We start from the raw sequence: 27,331 nt of genomic DNA, 5'->3' as shown, positions 1-27,331 counted from the left end.
GTGTGGTAGATTGTGAGGAAGGGTGTCATAGTCTGCAGGGAGACTTAGATAGGTTGCAGAGCTGGGCCGAGAGGTGGCGGATGGAGTTTAATGCAGAGAAGTGTGAGGTAATTCACTTTGGTAGGAGCAACAGATGTGTCGAGTATAGGGCTAACGGGAGGACTTTGAATAGTGTGGATGAACAGAGGGATCTAGGTGTGTGTGTACATAGATCCCTGAAAGTTGGGAATCAAGTAGATAAGGTTGTCAAGAAGGCGTACGGTGTCTTGGCGTTTATTGGTAGGGGGATTGAATTTAGGAGTCGCAGTGTAATGTTGCAACTGTACACTACTCTAGTGCGGCCGCACTTGGAGTACTGTGTGCAGTTCTGGTCCCCGCATTACAAGAAGGATGTGGAGGCGTTGGAGAGGGTGCAGAGGAGGTTTACTAGGATGTTGCCTGGTATGGAGGGGAGGTCCTATGAGGAGAGACTGAGGGATCTAGGGTTGTTTTCGTTGGAAAGAAGGCGGCTAAGAGGGGATCTTATTGAAACATATAAGATGATTAGAGGTTTAGATAGGGTGGATAGTGATAGCCTTTTTCCTCGGATGGAGAAAGCTAGCACGAGGGGGCATGGATTTAAATTAAGGGGGGGTAGCTACAGGACGGATGTCAGGGGTAGGTTCTTTACCCAGCGGGTGGTGAGGGATTGGAATGCCCTGCCTGCTGCAGTTGTAAATGCGTCTAGTTTGGGGGCGTTTAAGAGATCTCTGGATAGGTTTATGGACGAAATGGGATTGGTATAGGCTAGTGGGTCATTGTTTTTGTAACTGGTCGGCGCAACATCGTGGGCCGAAGGGCCTGTTCTGCGCTGTAATGTTCTATGTTCTATGTTCTATGTTCATGTGCCTGTCTAAATAACTCTTAAACAACTCCAGTGTGCCTGCCTCCACCACCTTGCTTGGCAGAGCATTCCATACCCCCACTACCCTCTGTGAAAAACCTCCCTCTAATATCCGTATTATACCTCTCCCCCCCATACCCTAAGCCTGTGGCCCCTTGTACTGTGCGTTCCTAACATCGGAAATAGCTTACCACTGTTTCCTCTATCTATATCCTTCATAATCTTATATACCTCTATTAGGTCCCCCCTCAGTCGCCGTCTTTCAAGGGAAAACAGCTCCAATTTGCTCAATCTTTCCTCATAACCCAGTCCTTCCATACCAGGCAACATCCTGGTAAACCTCCTCTGCACTCTCTCCAGGGTGTCCACGTCCTTCCGGTAGTAAGGCGACCAGAACGGGACGCAGTACTCCAAATGCAGCCTAACCAACGTTCTGTACAACTGTAACATTAGACTCCAGCTCTTATACTCTATACCCCTTCCTATAAAGGTTAACATACCATAAGCTTTCTTCACAACCTTCTCCAATTGTACTGCCACCTTCAAAGACTTGTGCACTTGCACCCCCACGTCCTGCTGTGTTTCTATACTCTTTATAGGTTTACCCTTTATCATATAACTCCCCCCTACATTATTCATTCCAAAATGCATCACCTAAGAGCCCTACTCTTTTCCTGGATATCCTTTTCCCATTGATATACTTACAGAATATCTTAGGATTTTCCCTACTTTTACCTTTTAATTCCTTAAGTTCCATCCTGCACTTTCTGTGCCCCACTAATGCCTCCTAGGACTTACACCCTTATACTTGTTAAAAGCCTCTCTTTTCCTTCTCACTGTATCCTGAATGTCTCTGGTCACCAATCATTCTCTGGCTTTGTTACACCTTCCTATTACACTAGAGGGAACATGTTGGGCCTGTACCCTTCCCATTTCATCTTCAAACACCCCTCCCCACCTCACTGCTCTTCTGTAGATTTCCCCACAAGTAACTTGTTGCAGTTGACCTTGGCCAGATCCTGCCTAATTTTATTGAAATCTACTCTCCCCCAATCCAAATCCTTTTGCTGCAACTTATCAATTTCTTTGTCCAAAACAAATTTGAATTGAACCATGTTGTGGTTGCTATCACCAAAAGATTTCCCCACCAACACATCAACCACTTGTCCATCTTCATTCCCCAGAATTAGGTCCAGCACAACTCCTTCCCCTTTTGGATCCTCTATATATTGACTTAAGAAATTTTGCTGTATACCTTTTAAGAACTCTATTCCATCTAAGCCCTTAACATGATGGCTATCCCAATTAATACTGGGAAAACTGAAATCACTTGATGTAAGTACCCTTTTATTATTTTTACACAACTCTGCAAATTGCGCACATATTTGCTCTTTAATTTTCCACTGATTATCTGGGAGTTTATAATAAACACTTAACAATGTAAATGTCCCTTTTTTATTCCTAAACTCTATTCATAAAGCTTTATTTGATGCCCTACCCAAGACATTATCTCTCCTTTCTGCAGTAACTGGCTCCTTAACTAATAATGTAATGTTTCCTCCTCTTTAACTGCTCTTGTTTCTCACCTGAAGATTCTATATTCTGGCACGTTGAGCTTCCAATCCTGTCCCTCACTTAACCATGTCCCTGTGATGGCTATTATTTCATAATTACATATGTCAATCCTTGCCCTTAACTTATCTGTTTTACTTTTAATACTTCTGGCATTAAAGTTGAGGCCTCCAATCTTGTCTTACTCCTTTGAAACTTACTACCGTTGTATTCCTTCTGACCTGATGTTTTATTGTGTCTGTATCCTGCTAACAGTCTGGGTCCTCTCTCCCTATCAAAGTCTTCCAAACAGTATTAACAAATTCACCAGTGAGGATGTTAGTTCCGCTGTGGTTCAGATGTAGAACATCCTGCTTGTACAGATCCCACCTTCCCAGAAACAGTCTCAGTGGTCCAGGAATCTAAAACACTCCCTCCTGCACCAACTCTTAAGCCACACATTCATCTATGCTATTCTCCTATTTCTCAATTCACTAGCTTGTGATACAGGGAGTAATCATCTAGCACCTTATCAAATGCCTTTCAAAAGTCCAGATAGGTCAATCCACAAGGTCCCTGTTATCTACCTTGCTGGTTACATCCTCATAGAACTCTAACAGTTTTTTCAAACAGCACTTGCCCTTCACAAAACCATACTGACACTGGTGAATTGAGTTTTGCTTTTCCAAATGCTCTGACACCTCCTCCTTAATTATTGGCTCCAGCAACTTTCTCATCACACTTATAGTTTCCCTTTTTTTGTTTCTCTCCTTTCTTGAATAAAGGCATTATATTAGCATGTTTCCAGTCCACTAGTACCTTTCTGGAATCCAAGGGATTTTGGAGTATCACAACTAATGCATCCGCTCTCTCTGTTGCCACCTCCTTTAATAGAAACAGAGAAAGATAGAAACATAGATGATAGAAGCAGGAGGAGGCCATTTGGCCCTTTGAGCCTGTTCCGCCATCCACTTTGTGCGTGGCTGATTGTCCAACTCAATATCCTAATCCTGCTTTCTCCCCATAACCTTTGATCCAATTTGTCCCAAGTGCTATATCTAGCTGTCTCTTTAATTCGTTTAACATAGAACATAGAACACTACAGCACAAACAGGCCCTTCAGCCCACAAGTTGCGATGATTATATCCCTATCTACCAGGCCTATCTATAACCCTCAATCCCATTAAATTCCATGTACTCACCCAGAAGTCTCTTAAAAGACCCCAACGAGTTCACTTCCACCACCACCGACGGCAACCGATTCCACTCACTCACCACTCTTTGAGTGAAAAACTTACCCCTGACCTCCTCTGTACCTGCTCCCCAGCACCTTAAACCTGTGTCCTCTCGTAGTGACCATTTCAGCCCTGGGAAATAGCCTCCGAGAATCCACCCTATCTATTCCTCTCAATATTTTATAAACCTCTTTCAGGTCACCTCTCATCCTTCGTCTCTCCGGGGAGAAAAGACTGAGCCCCCTCAATCTATCCTCATAAGACATAAGAACATGAGAACATAAGAACATAAGAAATAGGAGCAGGAGTAGGCCATCTAGCCCTTCGAGCCTGCCCCGCCATTCAATAAGATCATGGCTGATCTGTCGTGGCTCAGTTCCACTTTCCCGCCCTCTCCCCATAACCCTTAATCCCTTCTCTTATCAAAAACCCATCAACCCGCTTCTTAAAAATATTTAGCGAGGCAGCCTCCACCACTTCAACGGGCAGAGAATTCCAGAGATTCACCACCCTTTGAGTGAAGAAGTTCCTCCTCAACTCCGTTCTAAACCGCCTCCCCTTTATCTTGAGGCTGTGCCCCCTAGTCCTACTGTCTTTTTTGAGCGGGAAGAGTCTCTCCACCTCTATCCTATCCATCCCATTCATCATCTTATACGTCTCAATGAGATCTCCCCTCATTCTTCTAAACTCTAACGAGTACAAGCCTAGTTTATTCAGCCTCTCCTCATAGCTCAATCCCCTCAACTCCGGTATCAGCCTAGTAAACCTCCTCTGCACTCCCTCCAGGGCCAAAATATCCTTGCGCAGGTGCGGCGCCCAAAACTGCACACAGTACTCCAGCTGCGGCCTCACCAATGCCCTATACAGCTGCAGCAAGACCTCCCTACTTTTATATTCAATCCCCCTCGCTATGAAGGCCAGCATCCCATTCGCCTTCCTGACCACCTGCTGCACCTGCAAGCTGGGTTTTTGCGATTCATGCACAAGGACCCCGAGGTCCCTCTGCACCGTCGCATGCCACCCGATCCAGGCAACATCCTTGTAAATCTTCTCTGCACCCTTTCAATAGCTTCCACATCCTTCTTATAGTGAGGTGACCAGAACTGCGCACAGTACTCCAAGTGGAGTAATGCATTAATACCCTAGAGTGTAGGCCATCAGGTCACAGGGATTTATCTACTTTTAAACCCTTCAGTTTACTGAGGACCTTCACCTTGGTTATAGTAATTTAATCAAGTTCCAAAAAGGGAGAATCGTGCCCTTAGAAATTTTTTGGGAGAATTCTGTCCACAGCATCCAAGATTCTATGATTGTATAATCACCTGGAGTTCTCTGACCTCGCCTGCAGTTGAGTTTCTCCAGTCTCGCTGCAGGAAATGGAGATTTGGCTGAGCACCAAATTCTCCATTCTCATTGGCAGCAGTAGTGGAATGTGTGAAGTTGGAGATTGCAGCCCATCATGTCTTGGCAATACTTGCTGACATGGTCTCAGCAAACAGTTACTGAAGCTGATCCTCTCCCTCTACAGGCTGGATTAGTTTTTGTGGAAACAGATTTATTCTTCTGTCTGCAGGTACGGATAATATGGGTTTCAAAATAAAACTTCATTTGAGTTTCATTTTGGTACTTGTGTAACATTTCAGATTTCTCACCTGTCTATCTGGCACCATCATGGCTACTGTCCTAAATTGAATTTTTAGATTTTCTGGCAGCTCTTGGCGTCCCGCATAACCAGGATTCTACAAGGAAGGAAAAAAGACAAAAATACAGTAATGTTGGACAGAGAATTGATTGGAGTGGCTTGTTTAATATGAAATTCCTTAATTTAGCCATTCTTAATTTGAGTGACAGCCAGGGTAAATGGAGGTTTTTATCTTCACTACCTGTTTGGCAGAATATAGACAGGAAAACAGGGAGCTCCAATGGGTCTACCTTATTTCTCTTGTATTAATTTCAATGAAAGGAAAAATATATGGATCCTCTCACAGTCCCATCCACAGACTACAGAGCAGGAGTAGGCCATTTGGTCTATCAAATTTGTTCCGCCATTCAGTACGATCATGGCAGAGCTTACAGTGGTCTCAACTCCACATTCCTGTTCATTGTCCATAACACCTGACTCATTATTCCAGCGGAGCAGGCAGAGAGACGATTCTTGTGAGGAGAGCTGGTAGGTAAGAGTGTAGATTCTTAACTTACTTTTCTTTTCAGAGTTTTTCCAGAGCAGCCGGAAGTAGATAACCAGAAGTAGAGAACAGGAAGTAGGCCCAATAAATTTGAACGATGTGGAAACCCAAGGCACTACACATGCAATGTCTTCCACCCTCCCTCCTCCTCTAACCTAAAAAAAACTTGATGTGTGAGTAGGAAAGTTTTTTTTCTTTCTTCTTTTATCTTTTGCTTCTTAGTAAGGGAAGCTAGCAGGGATGGCAGTGCAGGCAGTGCAATGTTCCTCCTGTGGGATGTTTGAGGTAAGGGACACCACGAGTGTCCCAGCTGAGTACACCTGCAGGAAGTGCACCCAGTTCCAGCTCCTTAAAGTCCGTATTAGGAAACTGGAACTGGATGAACTGAGGATCATTGGGGAGGCAGAGACAGTTGTAGAAAAAAGCTACAGGGATGTAGTTACTCCTAGAAATGAGGATACTTGGGTGACTGATAGAAGGGATAAGAAGCAGTCAGTGCATTGTGGCCGTTTCTCTGTATAACAAATTTACCTTTTTGGGTATTGTTGGGAGGGACAACTTACCAGGGGTAAGCCATGGGGTACAGGTCTCTGGCACAGAGTCTGCTCCTGTTGCTCAGAAGGGAACGGGGGAGAGGAGTAGAGCATTAGTTATTGGGGACTCCATAGTTAGGGGGACAGATAGGAAATTCTATGGGAAAGAGGGAGAGAATCGTGGTTGGTGTTTTGCCTCCCACGTGCTGGGGTCTGTGATGTCTCGGATCATGTTTTTGGGGGTCCTTAAGGGGGAGAGGGACCATCCCCAAGTCTTGGTCCACATAAGCACCAAAGACATAGGTAGGAAAAGGGGTGGGGATGTAAGGCAGAAATTCAGGGAGTTAGGGTGGAAACTTAGAGTTAGAACAAACAGACTTGTCATCTCTGGCTTGCTACCTGTGCCACATGCTAGCAAGGAGAGGAACAGGGAGAGAGAGCAGTTGAACACATGGCTACAGGGATGGTGCAGGGGGGAGGGATTCAGATACCTGGATAATTGGGGGGTCATTCTGGGGTAGGTTGGACCTCTACAAATGGGATGGTCTATACTTGAACCAGAAGGGTACCAATATCCTGGGGGGGAAATTTGCTAATGCTTTTTGGGAGGGTTTAAACTAATTCAGCAGGGATGGGAAACAAAATTGTAGCTCCAGTGTACAGGTTAAGAGTAATGAGGTCATGAATAAGGTTTCAAGCTCACAGGAGTGCACTGGCAGGCAGGAAGGTGGTTTGAAGTGTGTTTATTTCAACACCAGGAGTGTCTGAAATAAGGTGGGTGAACTTGAACGATACCTGGTCTGATACCTGGGACTTCGATGTTGTGGCCATTTCGGAAACATAGATGGAGCAGGGTCACAAATGGTTGTTGCAGGTTCCAGGGTTTAGATGTTTCAATAAGATCAGGGAAGGTGGAAAAAGAGGAGGAGGTGTGGTGTTGTTAGTCAAGGACAGTATTATGGTGGCAGAAAGGAAGTTTGATGACAATTCGTCTACTGAGGTAGTATGGGCTGAGGTTAGAAACAGGAAAGGAGAGGTCACCCTTTTGGGAGTTTTCTATAGGCCTCCAAAAAGTTCCGGAGATGTGGAGGAAAGGATTGCAAAGATGATTCCAGATAGGAGCAAAAGTAACAGGGTAGTTGTAATGGGGGATTTTAACTTTACAAATATTGACTGGAAAAGCTATAGTTCGAGTACTTTAGATGGGTCAGTTTTTGTCCAATGTATGCAGGAGGATTTCCTGACACAGTATGTAGATAGGCCAACAAGAGGTGAGGCCACATTGGATTTGGTACTGGGTAATGAACCACTCCAGGTGTTAGATTTGGAGATAGGTGAACACTTTGGTGATAGTAACCACAAATCAGTTATGTTTACATTAGCAATGGAAAGGGATAGGTATATACTGCAGGGCAAGAATTATAGCGAGGGGAGAGAAAATTATGATGCGATTAGGCGAGAATTTAGGATGCATAGGATGTGGAAGGAAACTGCAGGGAATGGGCACAATTGAAATGTGGAGCTCGTTCAACGAACAGCTACTGTGTGTCCTTGATAAGAATGTACCTTTCAGGCAGGAAGGACGTGGTTGAGTGAAGGAACCGTGGTTTCCTAAAGATGTTGAATCACTTGTGAAGAGGAAGAAAGAGACTTACGTAGAGATGAGACGTGAAGGCTCAGCTAGGGCGCTTGAGAGTTACAAGTTAGCCAGGAAGGACCTAAAGAGAGAGCTAAGAAGAGCCAGGAGGGGACATGAGAAGTCCTTGGCAGGCAGGATCAAGGAAAATCCAAAGCTTTCTATAGGTACGTCAGGAATAAAAGAATAACGCGGGTAAGATTAGGGCCAATCAAGGGCTGTAGTAGGAAGTTGTATATGGGGTCCAAAGAGATAGGAGAGGCGCTAAATGAATATTTTTCATCAGTATTCACACAGGAAAAAGATTATGTTGTCGAGGACAATGCTGAGATACAGACTACTAGACTAGACGGGATTGAGGTTCATAAGAAGGAGGTGTTAGCAATTCTGGAAAGTATGAAAATAGATAAGTTCCCTAGGCATGATGGGATTTATCCTAGGATTCTCTAGGCTTGGGAGGAGATTGCAGAGCCTTTGGCTTTGATCTTTAGGTCATCATTGTCTACAGGAATAGTGCCAGAAGACTGGAGGATAGCAAATGTTGTCCCCTTGTTCAAAAAGGGGAGTAGAGACAACTCTGGTAATTATACTTCTGTTGTGGGCAAAGTTTTGGAAAGGATTATAAGAAATAGGATTTATAATCACCTAGAAAGGAATAATTTGATTAGCGATAGTCAACACGGTTTTGTGAAGGGTAGGTCATATCTCATAAACCTTATTGAGTTATTTGAAAAGGTGACCAAAGAGGTAGATGAGAGTAAAGCAGCTGATGTGGTGTATATGGATTTCAGTAAAGTCTTTGATAAGGTTCCCTACAATTAGCTATTGCAGAAGATATGGAGGCATGGGATTGAGGGTGATTTAGTGATTTGGATCAGAAATTGGTTAGCTGTAAGAACACAGAGGCTGGTGATTGATGGGAAATGTTCATCCTGGAGTTCAGTTACTAGTAGTGTACCACAAGGATCTGTTTTGGGGCCACTGCTGTTTGTCATTTTTATAAATGACCTGGATGAGGGCGTAGAAGGATGAGTTAATAAATTTGCAGATGACAGTAAGGTCGGTGGAGTTGTGAACAGTGTGGAAGGATGTTGCAGGTTACAGGGGGACATAGATAAGCTGCAGAACTGGGCTGAGAGGTGGCAAATAGAGTTTAATGTGGAAAAGTGTGAAGTGATTCACTTTGGAAGGGGTAACAGGAGTTCAGAGTACTACACTAATGGTAACTTACTTGGTAGTGTGGGTGAGCAGAGAGATCTCTGCGTCCATGTGCATGGATCCCTGAAAGCTGGCATCCAGGTTGATAGGGTTGTTAAGAAGGTGTATGGTGTGTTAGCTTTTATTGGTAGAGGGATTGAGTTTTGGAGCCATGAGGTCATGTTGCAGCTGTAAAAACTCTAGTGAGGCCATACTTGGAGTATTGCACACAGTTCTGGTCACTGCATTATAGGAAAGATGTGGAGGTATTGGAAAGGGTGCAGAGGAGATGTAACAGGATGTTGCCTGGTATGGTGGGAAGGTCTTATGAGGAAAGACTGAAGGACTTGAAGCTGTTTTCGTTAGAGAGAAGAAGGTTAAGAGGTGACTTAATAGAGGCATATAAGATGATCAGAGGATTAGATAGGGTGGACAGTGAGAGTCCTTTTTCTTGGATGGAGATGGCTAACATGAGGGGACATAGCTTTAAATTGAAGGGTGATAGATATGGGACAGATGTCAGAGGTAGGTTCTTTACTCAGGGAGTAGTAAGAGCATGGAATGCCCTGCCTACAACAGTAGTGGACGCGTCAACATTAAGGGCATTCAAATGATCATTGGATAAACATAGGGATGATATTGGAATAGTGTAGGTTAGATGGGCTTTAAATTGATTTCACAGGTCAGTGCTACATCGAGGGCCAAAGGGCCTGTACTGTGCTGTAATGTTCTATGTTCTAATGTCAATCAAGAATTTATCAAGCTCGGTCTTGAATATATCCAATGACACCTGCTCTCTGAGGAAAATAATTCAAGCTAACTACATTCAGAGAAAACAAATTCTCCTCATCTCCATTTTAAAAGGACGACCTTTTAGTCTGGGGCTTTCCAGTCATTCCTGATGGCAGGATCGTCTGGTCAATCCCTCATGGTGGGTTCCCTGATGGCAGGACCAATGAGCCACACAAAAGGCTATTCAGATAATTACCAAGATATCCAGGGGCAGTGCCAAGGTATTGCCTGTACATAGCCCTCTCCGCCTGGGGGCTGTAGTCACTATGTGTCTGGCGGATTCTGCTTGCCAGATGCACATCATGGGGCACCTGTCATGATTCATGCCTATGCAAATGGATAACTTAACATGTGAGGAGGTGGTGGGGTGGGGGGTGGGGGGTACTAACAGGCATAACGGTGTGATAATGATTGTTAAGTATCTTCAAATTTGGGGATTGTGATGTTCAACATTAGGATACTGGTCACCTCATTAGCAGGACAATCACAATGGGAAATTCTGTCGGTGTGAAATATGTTTTGGGACTCCTGCAGGATTTTCAGCCACTGATCCTGCTTCCTGCAAAAATGGGAGATGAGGTTTCTGGACCTCATTAAGAGGGCATTTCCCAAGATCCATGTGGTCAGGCCAGACCCTACAGGGTGTTGAGGCGGGAAGCTAAGTGAGTCTAATGCAAGGATATGTATCCCGAGTTGGGGCAGATACTCAGTTGGAGCCAGAGAGGAGTATTGTACAGTTGCATAGTTATTCTTTTTATCCCAATTGGTGTAAATACTTATTGGCAATTAAGTCCTTTGTTACTTAAGCCTCATCGAGTTGCCCTCAATTTACTACACTGATGAAGCAGTCAGGACAGAACGTGCCGAAAAAAAACTGTTAGTTCAGCACATTTGAAAGAACTGGATGAAAAGCCTGACAAGAAACCTGAATCATTTACCCTTAGCCAGGTCCAGTTGAGTAAAGTGCCTCCTTGCCTTGATAGTAAAAGGCGTATCTCTTAAAATGGAAGTTGGCACAGGGGCTATGGCTACAGTCATAGAGGAGCAGGCATTTTGTTATGTTCAAAAAAATCTTCAAACATTGAGTCAGGAGTCATAATGTCTACCTATATTCGAGAAATATTGCACATTTTAGGGACAGCAACAGTAACCTAACAAGAATGAGACAGTTGCCTGTCTTGACGATTAATGGGCAAGCCCTTGGTGGTAACCTATGATCCATCACAGCATGGAGGGGACAGTTTTACTCCACAGAATGCCTAATGGAGTAGAAAGACCTCGAGAATTGTTGTTACAGAGAAAAAGTCCTCCTAGACAGATAGGAGGACAAAATGTTTCATCAGCACCTTTATCATTGGCATTTCACAATAGTTTCAGGCCACAAACTATTCTGAACTTATTCAGATAAGCCAGTGTCACCAATATCTGCAGCAAGGGTGCAGAGGTGGGCTCTCTCCTTGGAAACTTGCAGTTACGCTTTTCAGCATCGTCCAGGTGATACAGATCTCAAATGCAGATGTGCTCAGCACATTGCCTTTGCCACAGACTGTGGCAACACCACCAGTTCTGCAAAAGATAGTGTTGGCACTGCATATGATAGAGATCTTGCTGGTCTCAGCCAAACACATGCTGGAAGTTTATCGGCTCACCTGCCTGCAGCTCACAAGTTCCCATCTGAGGTCAACAGAGAATGCCATTCTGCGAGCCTCGCCTGCCATGACCTGGGGCAGGTGAGGCGGCAAAATTCTGGCCGTGGGATGTGGACAGAGAGAGACCTAGTATTATTGAAAGTTAAGAAGACAGTGAACCAAGGGTGGTGATATGATACATCAGAGATGCTTAAGTCTTACTAACAAAGGAGTATGGAGATAACCTGTGAAGACAAGGGTGTTGTTGTTGGATGCTAGGGTTATATTCCCACACCCAAGGGAGACAGCCTTTGTTGCAAGAACTGCACAACTCGTGCAGAAGTAATGTTTGCTGACCAGGCATCAATAAAGGTATAAAAGAATGGTTAATCAATGCCTCAGTTATGAAGCTCAAGAGGCTTTGCCACCACCAGGTAATGTGCATCCTTGGAAGTGGCAAGGTAGACCCTGGGCAAGAATACATGTCAACTTTGCAGAATCATTTATGGCCCATGTGTTTCACTAATATTAGTGAAAGTACACTCAAAGTGGCTGGAAGTCCAGTTGAAGTCCATGATGCTGCTGCCACTATTGATAAATTGAGAAACATTTTTGCCATTCATGGCATCCCGGAGGTCTTGATATCAGGCAATGGCACATCCTTCATGGTGGAGAAGTTTCAAAAATTTGTAAAAGCAAATGGCATTCACCATGTTAGGTTAGCACTTTACTATGCAGCCACAAATGGATTAACAGAAGATGTTGTGAAAATATTTAAGTCATTAAGTTAAGAAGCAAGTCAAGGTAGGGGAGTCTAAAACTAGAGGGCATAGGTTTAAGGTGAGAGGGGAGAGATACAAAAAGGGTCCAGAGAGGCAATCTTTGTTCATGCAGAGGGTGGTGAGTGTCTGAAATGAGATACCAAAGGCAGTAGTAGAGATCGGTACAATTTTGTCTTAATAAAAGCATGAGACAGTTACATGACTAAGATTGGTATAGAGGGAAATGGGCCAAACATGGGCAATTGGGACTAGCTTAATGTTAAAAACAGGGTGGCATGGGCAGGTTGGGCCAAAGGGCCTGTTTCCATGCTGTAAACCTCTATGAATCTAATAGCATGCCAAATGTGACCATGGAAGTGATACCAACGAATTTATTAATGACAGGCCATTTGAATATAAGAACATAAGAACATAAGAAATAGGAGCAGGAGTAGGCCATCTAGCCCTTCGAGCCTGCTCCGCCATTCAATAAGATCATGGCTGATCTGATAGTGGCTCAGTTCTACTTCCCCTCTTTCTCCCCATAACCCTTAATCCCCTTGCCTATCAAAAACCTATCTACTCGCGTCTTAAATATGTTTAGCGGGGTAGCCTCCACCACTTCAACAGGCAGAGAATTCCAGAGATTCACCACCCTTTGAGTGAAGAAGTTCCTCCTCAACTCTGTTCTAAACTGCACCCACCCCCCCCTCCCCTTATCTTGAGGCTGTGCCCTCTAGTCCTGCTATCCTTTCTGAGCGGGAAGAACCTCTCAACCTCTACCCTATCCATCCCCTTCATCATCTTATACGTCTCTATAAGATCCCCCCTCATCCTTCTAAACTCCAACGAGTACAAGCCCAGTCTATTCAGCCTCTCTTCATAGCTCAACCCCCTCAACTCCAGTATCAGCCTAGTGAACCTCCTCTGCACTCCCTCCAAGGCCAAAATATCCTTGCGCAAGTGCGGCGGCCAAAACTGCACACAGTACTCCAGCTGCGGCCTCACCAGTGCCCTGTCCAGTTGCAGCAAGACCTCCCTGCTTTTATATTCAATCCCCCTTGCTATAAAGGCCAGCATCCCATTTGCCTTCTTGATCACCTGCTGCACCTGTAGGCTGGGTTTTTGCGACTCATGCACAAGGACCCCCAGGTCCCTCTGCACCGTAGCATGCTGCAGCTTTTCGCCCTTTAAATAGTAGTCCCTCCTACTATTATTCCTGCCAAAGTGGATAACCTCACACTTGCCAACACTGTATTCCATCTGCCAGGTCCTCGCCCACTCACTTAGCCTGTCTAGATCCCTCTGCAGACTTTCTACACCCTCCGCACAATTTGCTTTTCCACTTATCTTTGTGTCATCAGCAAATTTTGACACCCTACACTCAGCTCCCTCCTCCAGATCGTCTATGTAAATGGTAAATAGCTGAAGCCCCAGCACCGATCCCTGGGGCATTCCACTAGTCATCTACCGCCAATCCGAATAGCACCCATTGACACCTACTCTCTGCCTCCTATTTGACAGCCAATCCTCTATCCATGCTAACACCTTACCCCCAACTCCATGCCCCCTAACCTTTTGTAACAACCTTTCGTGCGGCACCTTATCAAACGCCTTCTGAAAATCGAGAAACACCACATCCACCGGTTCTCCTCTATCCACTGCACTAGACACATCCTCATAGAATTCCAATAAATTCGTCAGACACGACTTCCCCTTAATGAAACCGTGCTGCGTCTGCTCTATCAAACAATTCTCCTCAAGATGCCTCGCTATTTCTTCTTTGATGACGAATTCAAGCATTTTTCCTACAATAGACGTTAAACTAACCGGCCTATAATTCCCTGCCTTTTGCCTGCTACCCTTTTTAAACAGCGGCGTAACATTAGCCATTTTCCAATCTTCCGGCACTGCCCCGGAATCCAGCGAGGTTTAGAAAATAATCACTAAGGCATCCACTATCACCTCTGCCATTTCCTTCAGAACCCTGGTCTTGGGGACTTGTCCACCATCAGTCCCGCTAGTCTGTCGAGCACTACCTCTCTAGTGACAGTGATCGCTTATGGTATTTCAAGATTTGGCAGGCATGGTGCAGGCTAGACAAGCCTCTCAGAAAGAAAATCATGACTCAAGGAAGAATTATAGAGTTTTCCAAGTTGAGGATTTAGTCATGATCAAAAATTTGCAGTAGGACCTGCATGGGTGGCTGGTAAGATTGTGGAATGGACAGGATCAGTCTCCTATATTGCAGAGATTCAAGGTTGTTGTGTCAAGAAACATGTAGACCATCTGGAGAGGAGAGTAGTACCTGATACAAGGGATCAATGGGTGTCTCCAGCAGTAAATTTGGATCTGCCAGGGTTGTTTGTTTACATGGATTCTGGGTGTAAATGTGAAACCGGTGAAATCAGTGTTTTCTGTAACTGAGAATGCAGCAACTACTAAGGAAGATAATGACCCCAGACTGATGAATTTGCCTTTCACTTCAACCTAGCTGGATTCTTCATTTCTAGACTAACCAAACTCAGAGTTGAAACATTTTACCAGGGTTCAGAAGTTGTCTGATCAACTAAACTTACAACAAATTGCTTTAGAGTATTCCTGATGATTCTAAAAATTGCTATTTACATGAATGATGTTTTCTTTTCGTTTCCTCCATAGAAACTTCAGGAGTTAGAAGAGGAGTTTGGTAATGTGTCCCCATTAAGGTGGGATTTTCTGAAGGCTACGTGGTCGAATTGGACCAGATGGAGCATTAAGACAGCAAGCTCAGCCAATCATGTGCAAAGGCACATATCCCAGGTTGGAGCGGATCCTCAGTTGGAGTGATTTTTTACAGGAGCAGGAATTCCCCCTCTTAAAAAGGTACTTACATTCGAGGGGTCCACCTCATTGTTCCAGAGGGGCAGCTGGAATGCTATTTCAAGTGAGGAGAGCTAGTAGATAAGAGGGATTTTTAACTTACTTTTTCTTCGGAGCTTTTTATAAGGCAGCCGGGAGTGTAAAACCGGAAGTAGGCCCCAGTGAGACCTGGGAAGTTTGATTTCTGCCCAATAAATTTGAATGGGGAAGAAACCCAAGACTCTGCACAAGAGTCTCCCACCCTACCCCTTTCTCTAACCCAAAAATAAAGACTTGGAGTGAGAGCAGGTAAGTTTCCTTCTTTCTTTTTTTGCTTCTTCCTCTAACCTAAGAGGGGTGAGGGAATATCAGGCAAAATCTTTCTTTTTATCTAGAGGGAATAGCAGGAAAGGCAGTGCAATGTTCCTCCTGCAGAATGTTTGAGGTGTGGGATGCATTCAGTATTCCTGCTGATTTCACCTGTGGGAAAGTGCACCCTTCACCAGATCCTCAAAAACTGCATTAGGGAACTGGAGTAGGAGCTGGATGAACTTTGGATCATTTGGGAGGCAGAGGTGATTATAGATAAAAATTTCAGGGATTTGGATACTCCAAAGAATGAAGATAGATGGGTGACAATGAGAGGGGCTGGGAGGAAGCAGCCTGTGCAGGGATCCCCTGTGGTCGTTCCTCTCAGCAACAAGTATACTGCGTTGGATACTGTTGAGGGGAACGACCGACCAGTGGTAAGCCAGGGTGACCGGATCTCCAGTACTGAGTCTGTCCCTGTGCCTCAGAAGGGGAGGGCAGAGGGCAGGAGAGCAATAGTTCTTGGGGATACGATGGTTAGAGGGACAGATAGGAGGTTCTGCGGCAGCAAAAGACACTCACGGATGGTATGTTGCCTTCGGGTGCCAGGGTCCGTGACATCTCGGACCGTGTTTTCAGGATCCTTAAGGGGGACGGGGATCAGTTGGAGGTTGTAGTACACATTGGTATCAATGACATAGGTAGGAGAAGAGACAGGGATTTAAAACAGGAATTTAGAGAACTAGGATGGAAACTGACAAAGCATGTTGTCATTTCTGGTTTGTTGCCGGTGCCACGTGCTAGTGAGTTGAGGAATAGGGAGAGAGCACATGTGGCTGCAGGGATGGTGTAGGAGACAGTGTTTCATTTACATGGATAGTTGGAGCATATTCATTCTGGAGAAGGTCGGACCTGTACAAACAGGACAGTTTGCACCTGAACCAGAGGGGCACCAACATCCTGGGAGGAAAATTTGCTACGGCTCTTCAGAGGGTTTTAACTAATTTGTCAGGAGGATGGGAGAATGAGTTGTAGTCCAGAAGCCAGTGTTGAGCGTTGTGATGTACTGAGGAACGTATCAAGGTTGCAGGAGTGTACAGGCAGACAGGAAGGTGGATTGAAGTGTATCTACTTCAATGCAAGGAGCACCCGGAATAAGGTAGGTGAACTTGGAGCGTGGATTAGTACTTGGGACTTCAATGTTGTGGCCATTAAGGAGAAATGCTTAGAACAGGGACAGGAATGGTTGTTGGCAGTTCCGGGGTATAGATGTTTCAGTAAGAGTAGGGAAGGTGGTAAAAGAGGTGGAGGAGTAGCATTGTTAATCAAGGATAGTTTAACAGCTGCTGAGAGGCATTTTGAGGGGGATCTGCCTATTGGGGTAATATGGGCTGAAGTTAGAGATAGGAAAGGATTGGTCACATTGTTAGGAGTCTTCAATAGGCGCCCAAATAGTAATAGAGATGTGGAGGAGGAAATGGCAAAGCAGATTATGGATAAGTGTGGAGGTCACAGGGTAGTTATCATGGGTGACTTTAACTTTCCAAATATTGATTGGAACCTTTATAGGTCGAATAGTTTGGATGGGACAGTTTTTGTACAGTGCGTGCAGGAGAGTTTCCTGACACAATATGTGGATAAGCCGACAAGAGGTGGGGCCACATTGGACTTGGTACTGGGTAATGAATTGGGCCAAGTGTTAGATTTGTTTGTGGGAGAGTACTTTGGAGATCGTGACCATAATTCGGTGTCTTTCATTATTGCAATGGAGAGGGATAAGGTCACACGGTAGGGAAAGGTTTATAATTGGAACAGAGGTAATTATGATGAGATTAGGCAAGAATTAGGGAACGTAAAACAGGAACAGAAACTATCAGGTAAAGGCACAAACGAAAAGTGGATCTTGTTCAAGGAACAAATACTGTGTGTCCTTGACAGGTACGTCCCTGTCAGGCAGGGAGGAAATGGTCAAGTGAGGGAACCATAGTTCACAAAGGAGGTTGAATGTCTTGTCAAGAGGAAAAAGGAAACATATGTAAGGATGAGAAAACAAGGTTCAGTTGGGTTGCTTGAGGGTTACAAGGTAGCAAGGAATGGGTTTAAAAAAAGGGCTTAGGAGAGCTTGGAGGGGGCATGAAAAGTCCTTGGCGGGTCGGATCAAGGAAAACCTCAAGGCTTTTTACTCTTATGTGAGAAATAAAAGAATGACCAGGGTGAGGTTAGGGCCACTCAAGGGTAGTAGTGGAAACTTGTGCATGGAGTCAGAAGAGATAGGTGAGGTGTTGAATGAATACTTTTCTTCAGTGTTCGCTAAGGAGAGGGACCATGTTTTTGAGGATGAGAGTGTGATACAGGCTGCTAGGATGGAAGAGGTAGATATTCTGAGGGAAGATGTATTAGCAATTTTGAAAAACCTGAGGGTCGATAAGTCCCCTGGGCCAGATGGGATACACCCTAGGATACATTGGGAGGCATGGGATGAGATTTCAGAGCTTGTAGCTTTGATCTTTGGGTCCTCACTGTCCACGGGGATTGTGCCAGAGGACTGGAGAGTGGCAAATGTTGTTCCTCTTTTCAAGAAAGGAAATAGAAAGGATCCTGGTAATTATAGGCCAGTTAGTCTTACTTCGGTGGTTGGTAAGTTAATGGAAAAAGTCTTGAGAGATAGGATTTCTGACCATTTGGAAAGATGCAGTTTAATCCGGGATAGTCAGCATGGATTTGAAAGGGGTAAAACTTGCCTAAGTGTGTAGATGAAGGTAGAGCAGTTGATGTCATATACATGGATTTTAGTAAGATGTTTGATAAGCTTCCCCATGATAGGTTCATGAAGAAAGTAAGGAAGTGTGGGATAGAAGGAAATTTCTATTGGATTGGATAAGTAACTGGCTGTCTCATAGAAGACAGAAGGTGGTGTTGGAGTGAAAATTTTCAGACTGAAGGCCAGTTACTAGCAGTGTACCACAGGGATCAGTGCTGGGTCCTCTGCTATTTGTGAATTTTATCAATGACTTGGGCTGAAGGGTGGGTTAGTAAATTTGCTAATGACACCAATATTGTTGGAGTAGTGGATGAGGTGGAGGGCTCTTGTAGGCGGCATTGATAGGATGCAGAGCTGGGCCAAAAAGAGGCAGATGGAGTTTAACCCTGATAAGTGCGAGGTAATTCATTTTGGTAGGACAGACTTGAATGTGGATTATAGGGTCAATGGCAGGATTCTGAGGAATGTGGAGGAACTGAAAGATCTTGGGGTTCATATCCACAGATCTCTGAAGGTTGCCACTCAAGTGGATAGAGCTGTGAAGAAGACTTATAGTGTGTTAGCATTTATTAACAGGGAGTTTGAGTTTAAGATCCATGGGGTTATGTTGCAACTATACAGGACCTTGGTGAGACCACATTTGGAATATTGTGTGCAGTTCTGGTCACCTCACTATAAGAAGGATGTGGAAGAATTGGAGAGAGTGCAGAGGAGATTTACCAGGATGCTGCCTGGTTTAGAGGGTAGGTCTTATGAGGAAAGGTTGAAGGAGCTGGGGCTTTCCTCTTTAGAATGGAGGAGGATGAGAGGCGAATTAATATAGGTTTATAAGATGATGAGGGGGATAGATAGAGTGGACGTTCAGAGACTGTTTCCTCGGATGAATGTAGCTGTTACTAGGGAGCATAACTATTAGGTTCATGGTGGGAGATATAGGAGGGATGTCTGAGGTAGGTTCTTTACTCAGAGAGTGGTTGGGGTGTGAAATATACTGCCTACTGTGATAGTGGAGTCGAACACTTTAGGGACTTTCAAGCGGTTACTGGATAGGCTCATGGAGCACACCAGAATGATAAGGAGTGGGATAGCTTGATCTTGGGTTCGGACATAGCTCAGCACAATATCAAGGGCCAACGGGCCTGTACTGTGCTGTACTGTTCCATGTTCTGTGTTCTAATGTTCAAACAGACATTGCTCAGAAGCATTTTGTGAGACCTACTGAACATGCAACATGCCAAAATTGTGGGGAAGTGCTTATCGATTCATAACATCATGTTCAGCTTGAGGAAGAATTGTAACTTATCCGAAATAAAATGGTATCATTTTGCAAAGATGTACAGTTCACTAGATAAGAGGAATTCATCAGTTCGACACATGGAGGAATCTCTTTGAGAGTTAGGCGGAGCTTATGTATACCATCATCATCAGTAATGCCAGTTTAAGGAATGTTCATCTGAGATTGTGGGTATAGAGTATCACTTCTTGTTCATGTTGGCACAAATGTATCGCTTGTGAGCAATAAACTTCATCATTTGTGTTATTTGCAAACTCACTCCTACAATTTTCACTCTTCAGCCTTAAGACGTCTTAATTATTTAAAGTTTGAGAACCTATCACAGTGCCAGTAGTGAAAACGTTGCTCTTGACAGGTTCAAAAAGTATTAACTAAAATTGTAGAAGACACAAAAAAAGTACCAGAAATACTTGAAAATTAAAGAGGTAAAATTGAGGGAGGAACTCAAAAGAATCAAAATGACTAGGGAAGAGATATTGGAAAAGCTATTGGGAATAAAAGTTCACAGATCCCTTGATGCTGATGACCTGAATCGTTGGGTCTTGCAAGAAGTGCCTGCAGTGATAATCAATGCAAGTAGTTGTAATCTTTCAAAATTCCCTTGATACTGGAAAGGTTTCAGAAAATTAGAACATCACAATGGCAACAAGAAAAGGAGGGAGACAAAGCATAACATCTGTTCTAGGGAAAATGCTAGAATCCATTATTAAGGAGGTAATAACAGGAAAGTTAGAAATTCATAATAAAACCAAAGGTTGGAATGCTCTGACCATGTCTGTGGCTAGGATTCTCCAGTCCCACTGCTGTGAAAGGGGACCAAATTCTCCATTCTTGCTGGCAGCACTGGCTAAGGTGGTGGTATGACATCAGGAAATTTGGATGCAGCATGGTGGCAAGCATTGCTACCTCACAGCGCCAGAGACCCTGGTTCGATTCCAAACTTGGGTAACTGTCTGCGTGCAGTTTGCAAGTTCTCCCCATGGTCTCTTCCCACAGTTCAAAGATGTGCAGATTAGATGGATTGACCATGCTAAATTGACCCTTAGAATCCCAAGATGTGCAGGTTAAGGGATTAGCCCTGGGAAATGTAAGGGGTATGGGCATTGGGCTTGGGTTCAATGTTCCGTCAGAGAGTTGGTACAGACTCGATAGGCCAAATGGCCTCTTTCTCTGCAGGAATTCTATGAAAGTGATATTTGACCCAAAGGGTTAACTTTGTTTCTCTTTCCAGCATTGTTTCCTATTTCAGCACCTTCCCTAAGTAGAGCAAAGAAAACACATTCAAGCTGTATTATATTACTACATTTCAAGTTTCATTTCATTTACCATAGTGATAAAGATGCCAAACTCCGGATTAAGTGATACACTATCTCCATCAGTGAAGATAAATACTTTCTTCCTTTCTTTCCTTGCCATGAGGATAATGTAAATTTGTTGCGCTGCTACAGATAACACAGGCAACTCAATTCGGTTAAATTCATCAAAACAGCCCCAAGAACCAGACTGTGCCAAACCTAAAAAATACAAAAACACTTAACACTTGAACATAAATTAATACACAAAATAATTTCATAACATTTGGTGGCTAGCTACTCATCAGTAAAAACATTTAGTTAATTAGCTGATTTCCATCTAATGTACCTGTGAAGCTTGGGATATTTCACTGAACTAATTATGCTTTTGAAATGCAAACTGCAGGTGTTAGTGTTTGTAATCAATTAAAAATGTTCTAAACAGCTAAATAAAATTAAATAGAATCGTTTTTGCATTCATTAAAGGGATGTGCACTTCGTTGACTAGGCTAGCACTGATTCTCCTCTCCATTCCTAATTGCACCTTCTCAAGATGTCAGAACTGAACATAGAACATTACAGTGCAGTACAGGCCCTTCGGCCCTTGATGTTGTGCCGACCAGTGGAACCAATCTAATGACCCTCTAACCTAAACTATTCCAATGTTATTCATATGCCTATCCACTGACCATTTGAACGCCCTTAAAGTTGGTGAGTCCACAACTGCTGCAGGCAGGGCATTCCACGCCCTTACTACCCTCTGAGTAAAGAACCTACCTCTGACATCCGTCCTATAATTACCACCCCTTAATTTAAAGCTATGTCCCCTCGTGTTAGCCATCACCATCCAAGGTAAAAGGCTCTCACTGTCCACCCTATCCAATCCTTTGATCATCTTGTATGCCTCAATCAGGTCACCTCGTAACCTTCTTCTCTCTAATGAAAATAACCTCAAGTCCCTCAGCCTTTCCTCATCAGACCTTCCCACCATACCAGGCAACATCCTGGTAAATCTCCTCTGCACCCTTTCCAATGCCTCCACATCTTTCTTATAATGCGGCAACCAGAACTGTACGCAATACTCCAAGTGCAGCCGCACCAGAGTTTTGTACAGTTGTAACATGACCTCACGGCTCCAAAATTCAATCCCTCTACCAATAAAAGCTGACACACCGTACGCCTTCTTAACAACCTTATCAACCTGGGTGCCAACTTTCAGGGAGCTATATACATGTATCCCGAGATCTCTCTGCTCGTCAACACTACTAAGAGTCCTTCCATTAGCCCTATATTCTGTACTCCTGTTACTCTTACCAAAGTGAATCACCTCACACTTTTCCGTATTAACCTCCATCTGCCACCTCTCAGCCCAGCTCTGCAGCTTATCTATGTCCCTCTGCAAACTGTAACATCCATCCTCACTGTCTACAACTCCTCCAACATTGGTGTCGTCAGCAAATTTACTAATCCATCCTTCAACACCCTCATCTAGGTCATTTATAAAAATGACAAACAGCAGTGGCCCCAAAACAGGTCCTTGAGGTACACCACTTGGATACAATTTCAGAGATTTGGTGGGGCAAATCAATGGAAAGATCTAAAAACAATGTTGAGAATTTTACGATTAAAGTTTTAGCAAACCAGGAGCTAATGTTGGTCAGAAAACAGAGGAATAATGGATGAATCCAACTTGGTATGTGTTTGGATATAAGCAGCAGAGATTTAGATAAGGTCAAGCTCAAGAGGTGCAATTTTCCAGATCCTACCCTGGCAGGTTAAATGTCAGTGGGAGGGAGGGGTGAATGGTTAATTGCTGCTCCCTTTCCAATTATCTGCACTGGCAACAGGTTTTGATACCAGGCATGCAAATACAAATGTTAGAAATACCTGCTTGAAGGCTTGGGCCCATTCCTAGAGGTTGGAAAGGAAGATGGAGGTCTCCAGCAACTGGACCATATGCACCAATGGATGGGTGTGAATCTTTGGAATTCTCTAACTCAAGGTTTGTGAAAGCTCAGTTGTTGAGTCTATCCATAAGAACATAAGAAATAGGAGCAGGAGTAGGCCATCTAGCCCTTCGAGCCTGCCCCGCCATTCAATAAGATCATGGCTGATCTGTCGCTGCTCAGTTCCACTTTCCCGCCCTCTCCCCATAACCCTTAATCCCCTCTCTTATCAAAAACCCATCAACCCGCGTCTTAAATATACTTAGCGAGGTAGCCTCCACCACTTCAACGGGCAGAGAATTCCAGAGATTCACCACCCTTTGAGTGAAGAAATTCCTCCTCAACTCCGTTCTAAACCGCCCCCCTTTTATCTTGAGGCTGTGCCCCCTAGTCCTACTGTCTTTTTTGAGCGGGAAGAGTCTCTCCACCTCTATCCTATCCATCCCATTCATCATCTTATACGTCTCAATGAGATCTCCCCTCATTCTTCTAAACTCTAACGAGTACAAGCCCAGTTTATTCAGCCTCTCCTCATAGCTCAACCCCCTCAACTCCGGTATCAGCCTAGTAAACCTCCTCTGCACTCCCTCCAAGGCCAAAATATCTTTGCGCAGGTGCGGTGCCCAAAACTGCACACAGTACTCCAGCTGCGGCCTCACCAATGCCCTATACAGCTGCAGCAAGACCTCCCTACTTTTATATTCAATCCCCCTCGCTATGAAGGCCAGCATCCCATTCGCCTTCCTGACCACCTGCTGCACCTGCAAGCTGGGTTTTTGCGACTCATGCACAAGGACCCCGAGGTCCCTCTGCACCGTCGCCTGCTGCAGTTTTTCGCCCCGTAAGTAATAGTCCTTCCTACCATTCTTCCTACCAAAGTGGACCACCTCACACTTGCCAACATTAAATTCCATTTGCCATTTCCTGGCCCATTCGCCCAGCCTATCTAGATCCTTCTGCAGACTCTCCACACCCTCCGCACAATTTGCCGTTCCCCCAATCTTGGTGTCATCAGCAAATTTCGACACCCTACACTCGGTTCCCTCCTCCAGATCATCTATATAAATGGTAAAAAGCTGAGGCCCCAGCACCGACCCCTGGGGCACTCCACTAGTCACCATCCGCCAATCCGAATAGCACCCGTTGACCCCCACTCTCTGCCTCCTATTTGACAACCAATCTTCTATCCACGCTAACACCCTACCCCCAACTCCATGTCCCTCGACCTTCTGCAATAACCTCTTGTGAGGTACTTTGTCAAACGCCTTCTGAAAATCTAGAAAGACCACATCCACCGGCTCTCCTCTATCCACCGCCCTAGACACATCCTCATAGAACTCCAGTAAATTTGTCAGACACGACTTCCCTTTAATGAAACCGTGCTGCGTCTGCTCTATCAAGCAATTCCCTTCAAGATGCCTCGCAATTTCCTCCTTAATGACAGATTCTAACATTTTACCCACCACAGACGTTAAACTAACCGGCCTATAATTCCCCGCCTTTTGCCTGGCACCCTTCTTAAACAACGGTGTAACATTAGCCGTTTTCCAATCATCCAGCACTTCCCCGGAATCCAGCGACGTCTGGAAAATAACCACCAAGGCATCCACTATCACCTCCGCCATTTCTTTCAGAACCCTCGGATGCATTCCATCTGGGGACTTGTCCACAATCAGCCCCTCCAGTCTGTCGAGCACTGCCTCTCTAGTAACAGTAATGTCATTAAGACCCTCCAGTCCTACCACCTTTCCATCGCTAACACACGGCAAATTATTCACGTCCTCCTCCGTGAAGACAGAAACAAAAAAGTTATTCAATACCTTAGCCATATCCTCATCCCCTACCACTAGGTCCCCTTTCTCATCCTCTAAAGGACCAACATTCACCCTAGCCAGCCTCTTCCTTGTTATATATTTATAAAAACTCTTGCTATCCTTTTTAATATTAAGTGCTAGCCCAGCTTCATAGTTTCTCCTACCCTTCTTTATCAACTTCTTTGTCAATCTTTGTTGACATTTAAACCTCTCCCAATCCTCTTCTCGCCCACTACTCTTAGCTACTCTAAATTCCTCCGCTTTTAATTTAACACTTTCCTTCACCTCCTTCGCTTTCCACGGCTTATTACCTCTCTTCCTACTATCCTTTTTGACCATCGGAATAAATTTCCGCTGAGCACCAAGAAAGATCTCCTTAAAGATCCTCCACTGCTCCTCAGCAGACCCTCCCTCCAACGCGTTCCCCCAGTCCACATTCGCCAATTCCTCTCTCATCCTACCGTACTCCCCTCTATTCAAACAGAGGACGCGTGTCCGGGAACCCACTTTCTCCTCCTCCATCTGCACCAGAAACTCCACCATACAATGATCACTCTCCCCAAGAGGATCCTTCACCACAAGGTCCCTAATTCTACCCGCCTCATTACATAGCACCAGATCCAAGATAGCTCGCTCCCTCGTCGGCTCCAACACACACTGTTCGAGGAAACTATCCCGGCAGCATTCCAAGAACTCTTCCTCGAGCCCCTGCGTCCAACATGGGTCGACCAATCAATATGCAGATTGAAATCCCCCATAACTACGGCCGTCCCATTCCTGCACGCCGCACTTATTTGCGCGTTAACAGCCCGCCCCACCTCCAGATCATTATTCGGGGGCCTATAGACGACACCCACCAGCGTCTTCCTCCCTTTGCTGTTCCTAATCTCCACCCACAACGATTCCACCCTCTGCTCCTTGGCTCCAATATCATCCCTTGCTACCACCATGATGCCATCCTTAATCAGCAGAGCTACGCTCCCCCCTTTTCCCGCCTGCCTATCCTTCCTAAACACTTGATAGCCCTGTACATTCAGCTCCCAGTCCCTGTCACCCTGCAGCCACGTCTCTGTAACGGCCACCAGATCGTATCCATTTGTGCCGATCTGCGCCACCAACTCATCCACTTTATTCCGAATGCTTCGTGCATTCAGATAGAGTGCCTTCATCCCAGCCTTCACCTGGACCCTATTTGCCGTAACGCCACCAACCATACTCACGCCCCCTCCTCCCTCTATTATTGGGACATCCTCAGCCTCTTCCCTTACCTGTACCCTATCCTTAACTTTAGACCTCGTAACATCACCTACCCTCGCACCCTCCCCCCCACTAATTAGTTTAAAGCCCTGTCTACAGTCCTCTTTACTCGATTTGCCAGCACTCTGGTCCCAGCACGGTTCAGACCCACCCCATCCCGCCCGAACAGGTCCCACCTACCCCAATACTGGTGCCAATGCCCCATAAATTCAAACCCATTCCTCCCACACCAATCCCTGAGCCACTGTGATTGATAGAATCTTTGATTCTAAGGAAGCCATAGAAGTTTACAGCATGGAAACAGACCCTTCGACCCATCTTGTCCATGCTGCCCCGTTTTTTTTTAACCACAATCGTCCCAATTGCCTGTGTTGAGTCCATAACCCATCTTACCCACGACAAGGAACATGACAAGTTGGTGGAAAAGTGGGTTGGGTTTGAGGATCAGCCATGATTTTATTAAATTATGGAGCAACCTGAGGATTCTTACAGCTTATCCATCCTCCTAATCCTGTTCTGATTCTAATAAGCCTTCACTTAACATATAATAATACACTTTTGCATTTTCATATATAGTTACCTTTGTAGATTCTCCCTAATCCTCTAAAATCCATTTGATCTGAACAATTGAACACCACGACATATTTTCCAAGAGCTTTTCCCATGTCCTTTGTAGTCTCTGTTTTCCCTGTACCAGCAGGTCCAGCAGGGGCAGCTCCCATATTCATCCACAAAGCCTGAGCTAAAGTGATGTAACACCTACAATTGGAATTAAAGAAAAATCACCATTAAACTAGCAGTAAAAATCAGTTACATCATGGCATCTGTATGAGCAGTTTGGAATAACAGAATCAGAGAATATTTACATTACAAAAAAATCAACTTGGCCTATCGTGTTTATATCAGTATAACATAGAACAGAGAACATTACAGCGTAGTACAGGCCCTTTGGCCCTCGATGTTGCGCTGACCAGTGGAACCAATCTAATGACCCTCTAACCTAAACTATTCCAATGCTATCCATATGCCTATCCACTGACCATTTGAACGCCCTTAAAGTTGACGAGTCCACAACTGCTGCAGGCAGGGCATTCCACGCCCTTACTACCCTCTGAGTAAAGCACCTCCCTCTGACATCCATCCTATAATTACCACCCCTTAATTTAAAGCTATGTCCCCTTGTGTTAGCCATCTCCATCCGAGGTAAAAGGCTCTCACTGTCCACCCTATCCAATCCATTGATCATCTTGTATGCCTCAATCAGGTCACCTCGTAACCTTCTTCTCTCCAATGAAAATAACCTCAAGTCCCTCAGTCTTTCCTCATAAGACCTTCCCACCATACCAGGCAACATCCTGGTAAACCTCCTCTGCACCCTTTCCAATGCCTCCACATCTTTCTTATAAAGCGGCAAC

The 27,331-nt window shown here is 44.7% G+C and overlaps 1 protein-coding gene across 1 annotated transcript in view; it reads right to left on the bottom strand.

Annotated features, from left to right (window-relative positions):
* Window positions 1-27,331, bottom strand: part of LOC145345623 (dynein axonemal heavy chain 8-like) — a 1,557,438-nt gene that overhangs the window by 597,797 nt on the left and 932,310 nt on the right. Inside the window, exons 46-48 of the mRNA XM_080193457.1 lie at window positions 26,497-26,675; window positions 20,934-21,121; window positions 5,322-5,408 (exon numbers count right to left, since the gene is read on the bottom strand). Of these exons, the coding sequence (XP_080049583.1) occupies window positions 5,322-5,408; window positions 20,934-21,121; window positions 26,497-26,675 (454 nt within the window). The remainder of the gene's footprint in view (window positions 1-5,321; window positions 5,409-20,933; window positions 21,122-26,496; window positions 26,676-27,331) is intronic.

The sequence above is a fragment of the Carcharhinus amblyrhynchos genome, chromosome 7 (genome assembly GCF_965287045.1).
Source record: "Carcharhinus amblyrhynchos chromosome 7, sCarAmb.v2.hapA, whole genome shotgun sequence".
In the NCBI taxonomy this organism is placed as follows: domain Eukaryota; kingdom Metazoa; phylum Chordata; class Chondrichthyes; order Carcharhiniformes; family Carcharhinidae; genus Carcharhinus; species Carcharhinus amblyrhynchos.
Note: the sequence above shows the minus strand (reverse complement) of the source record. Positions and strands in the feature narration are given on the sequence as shown.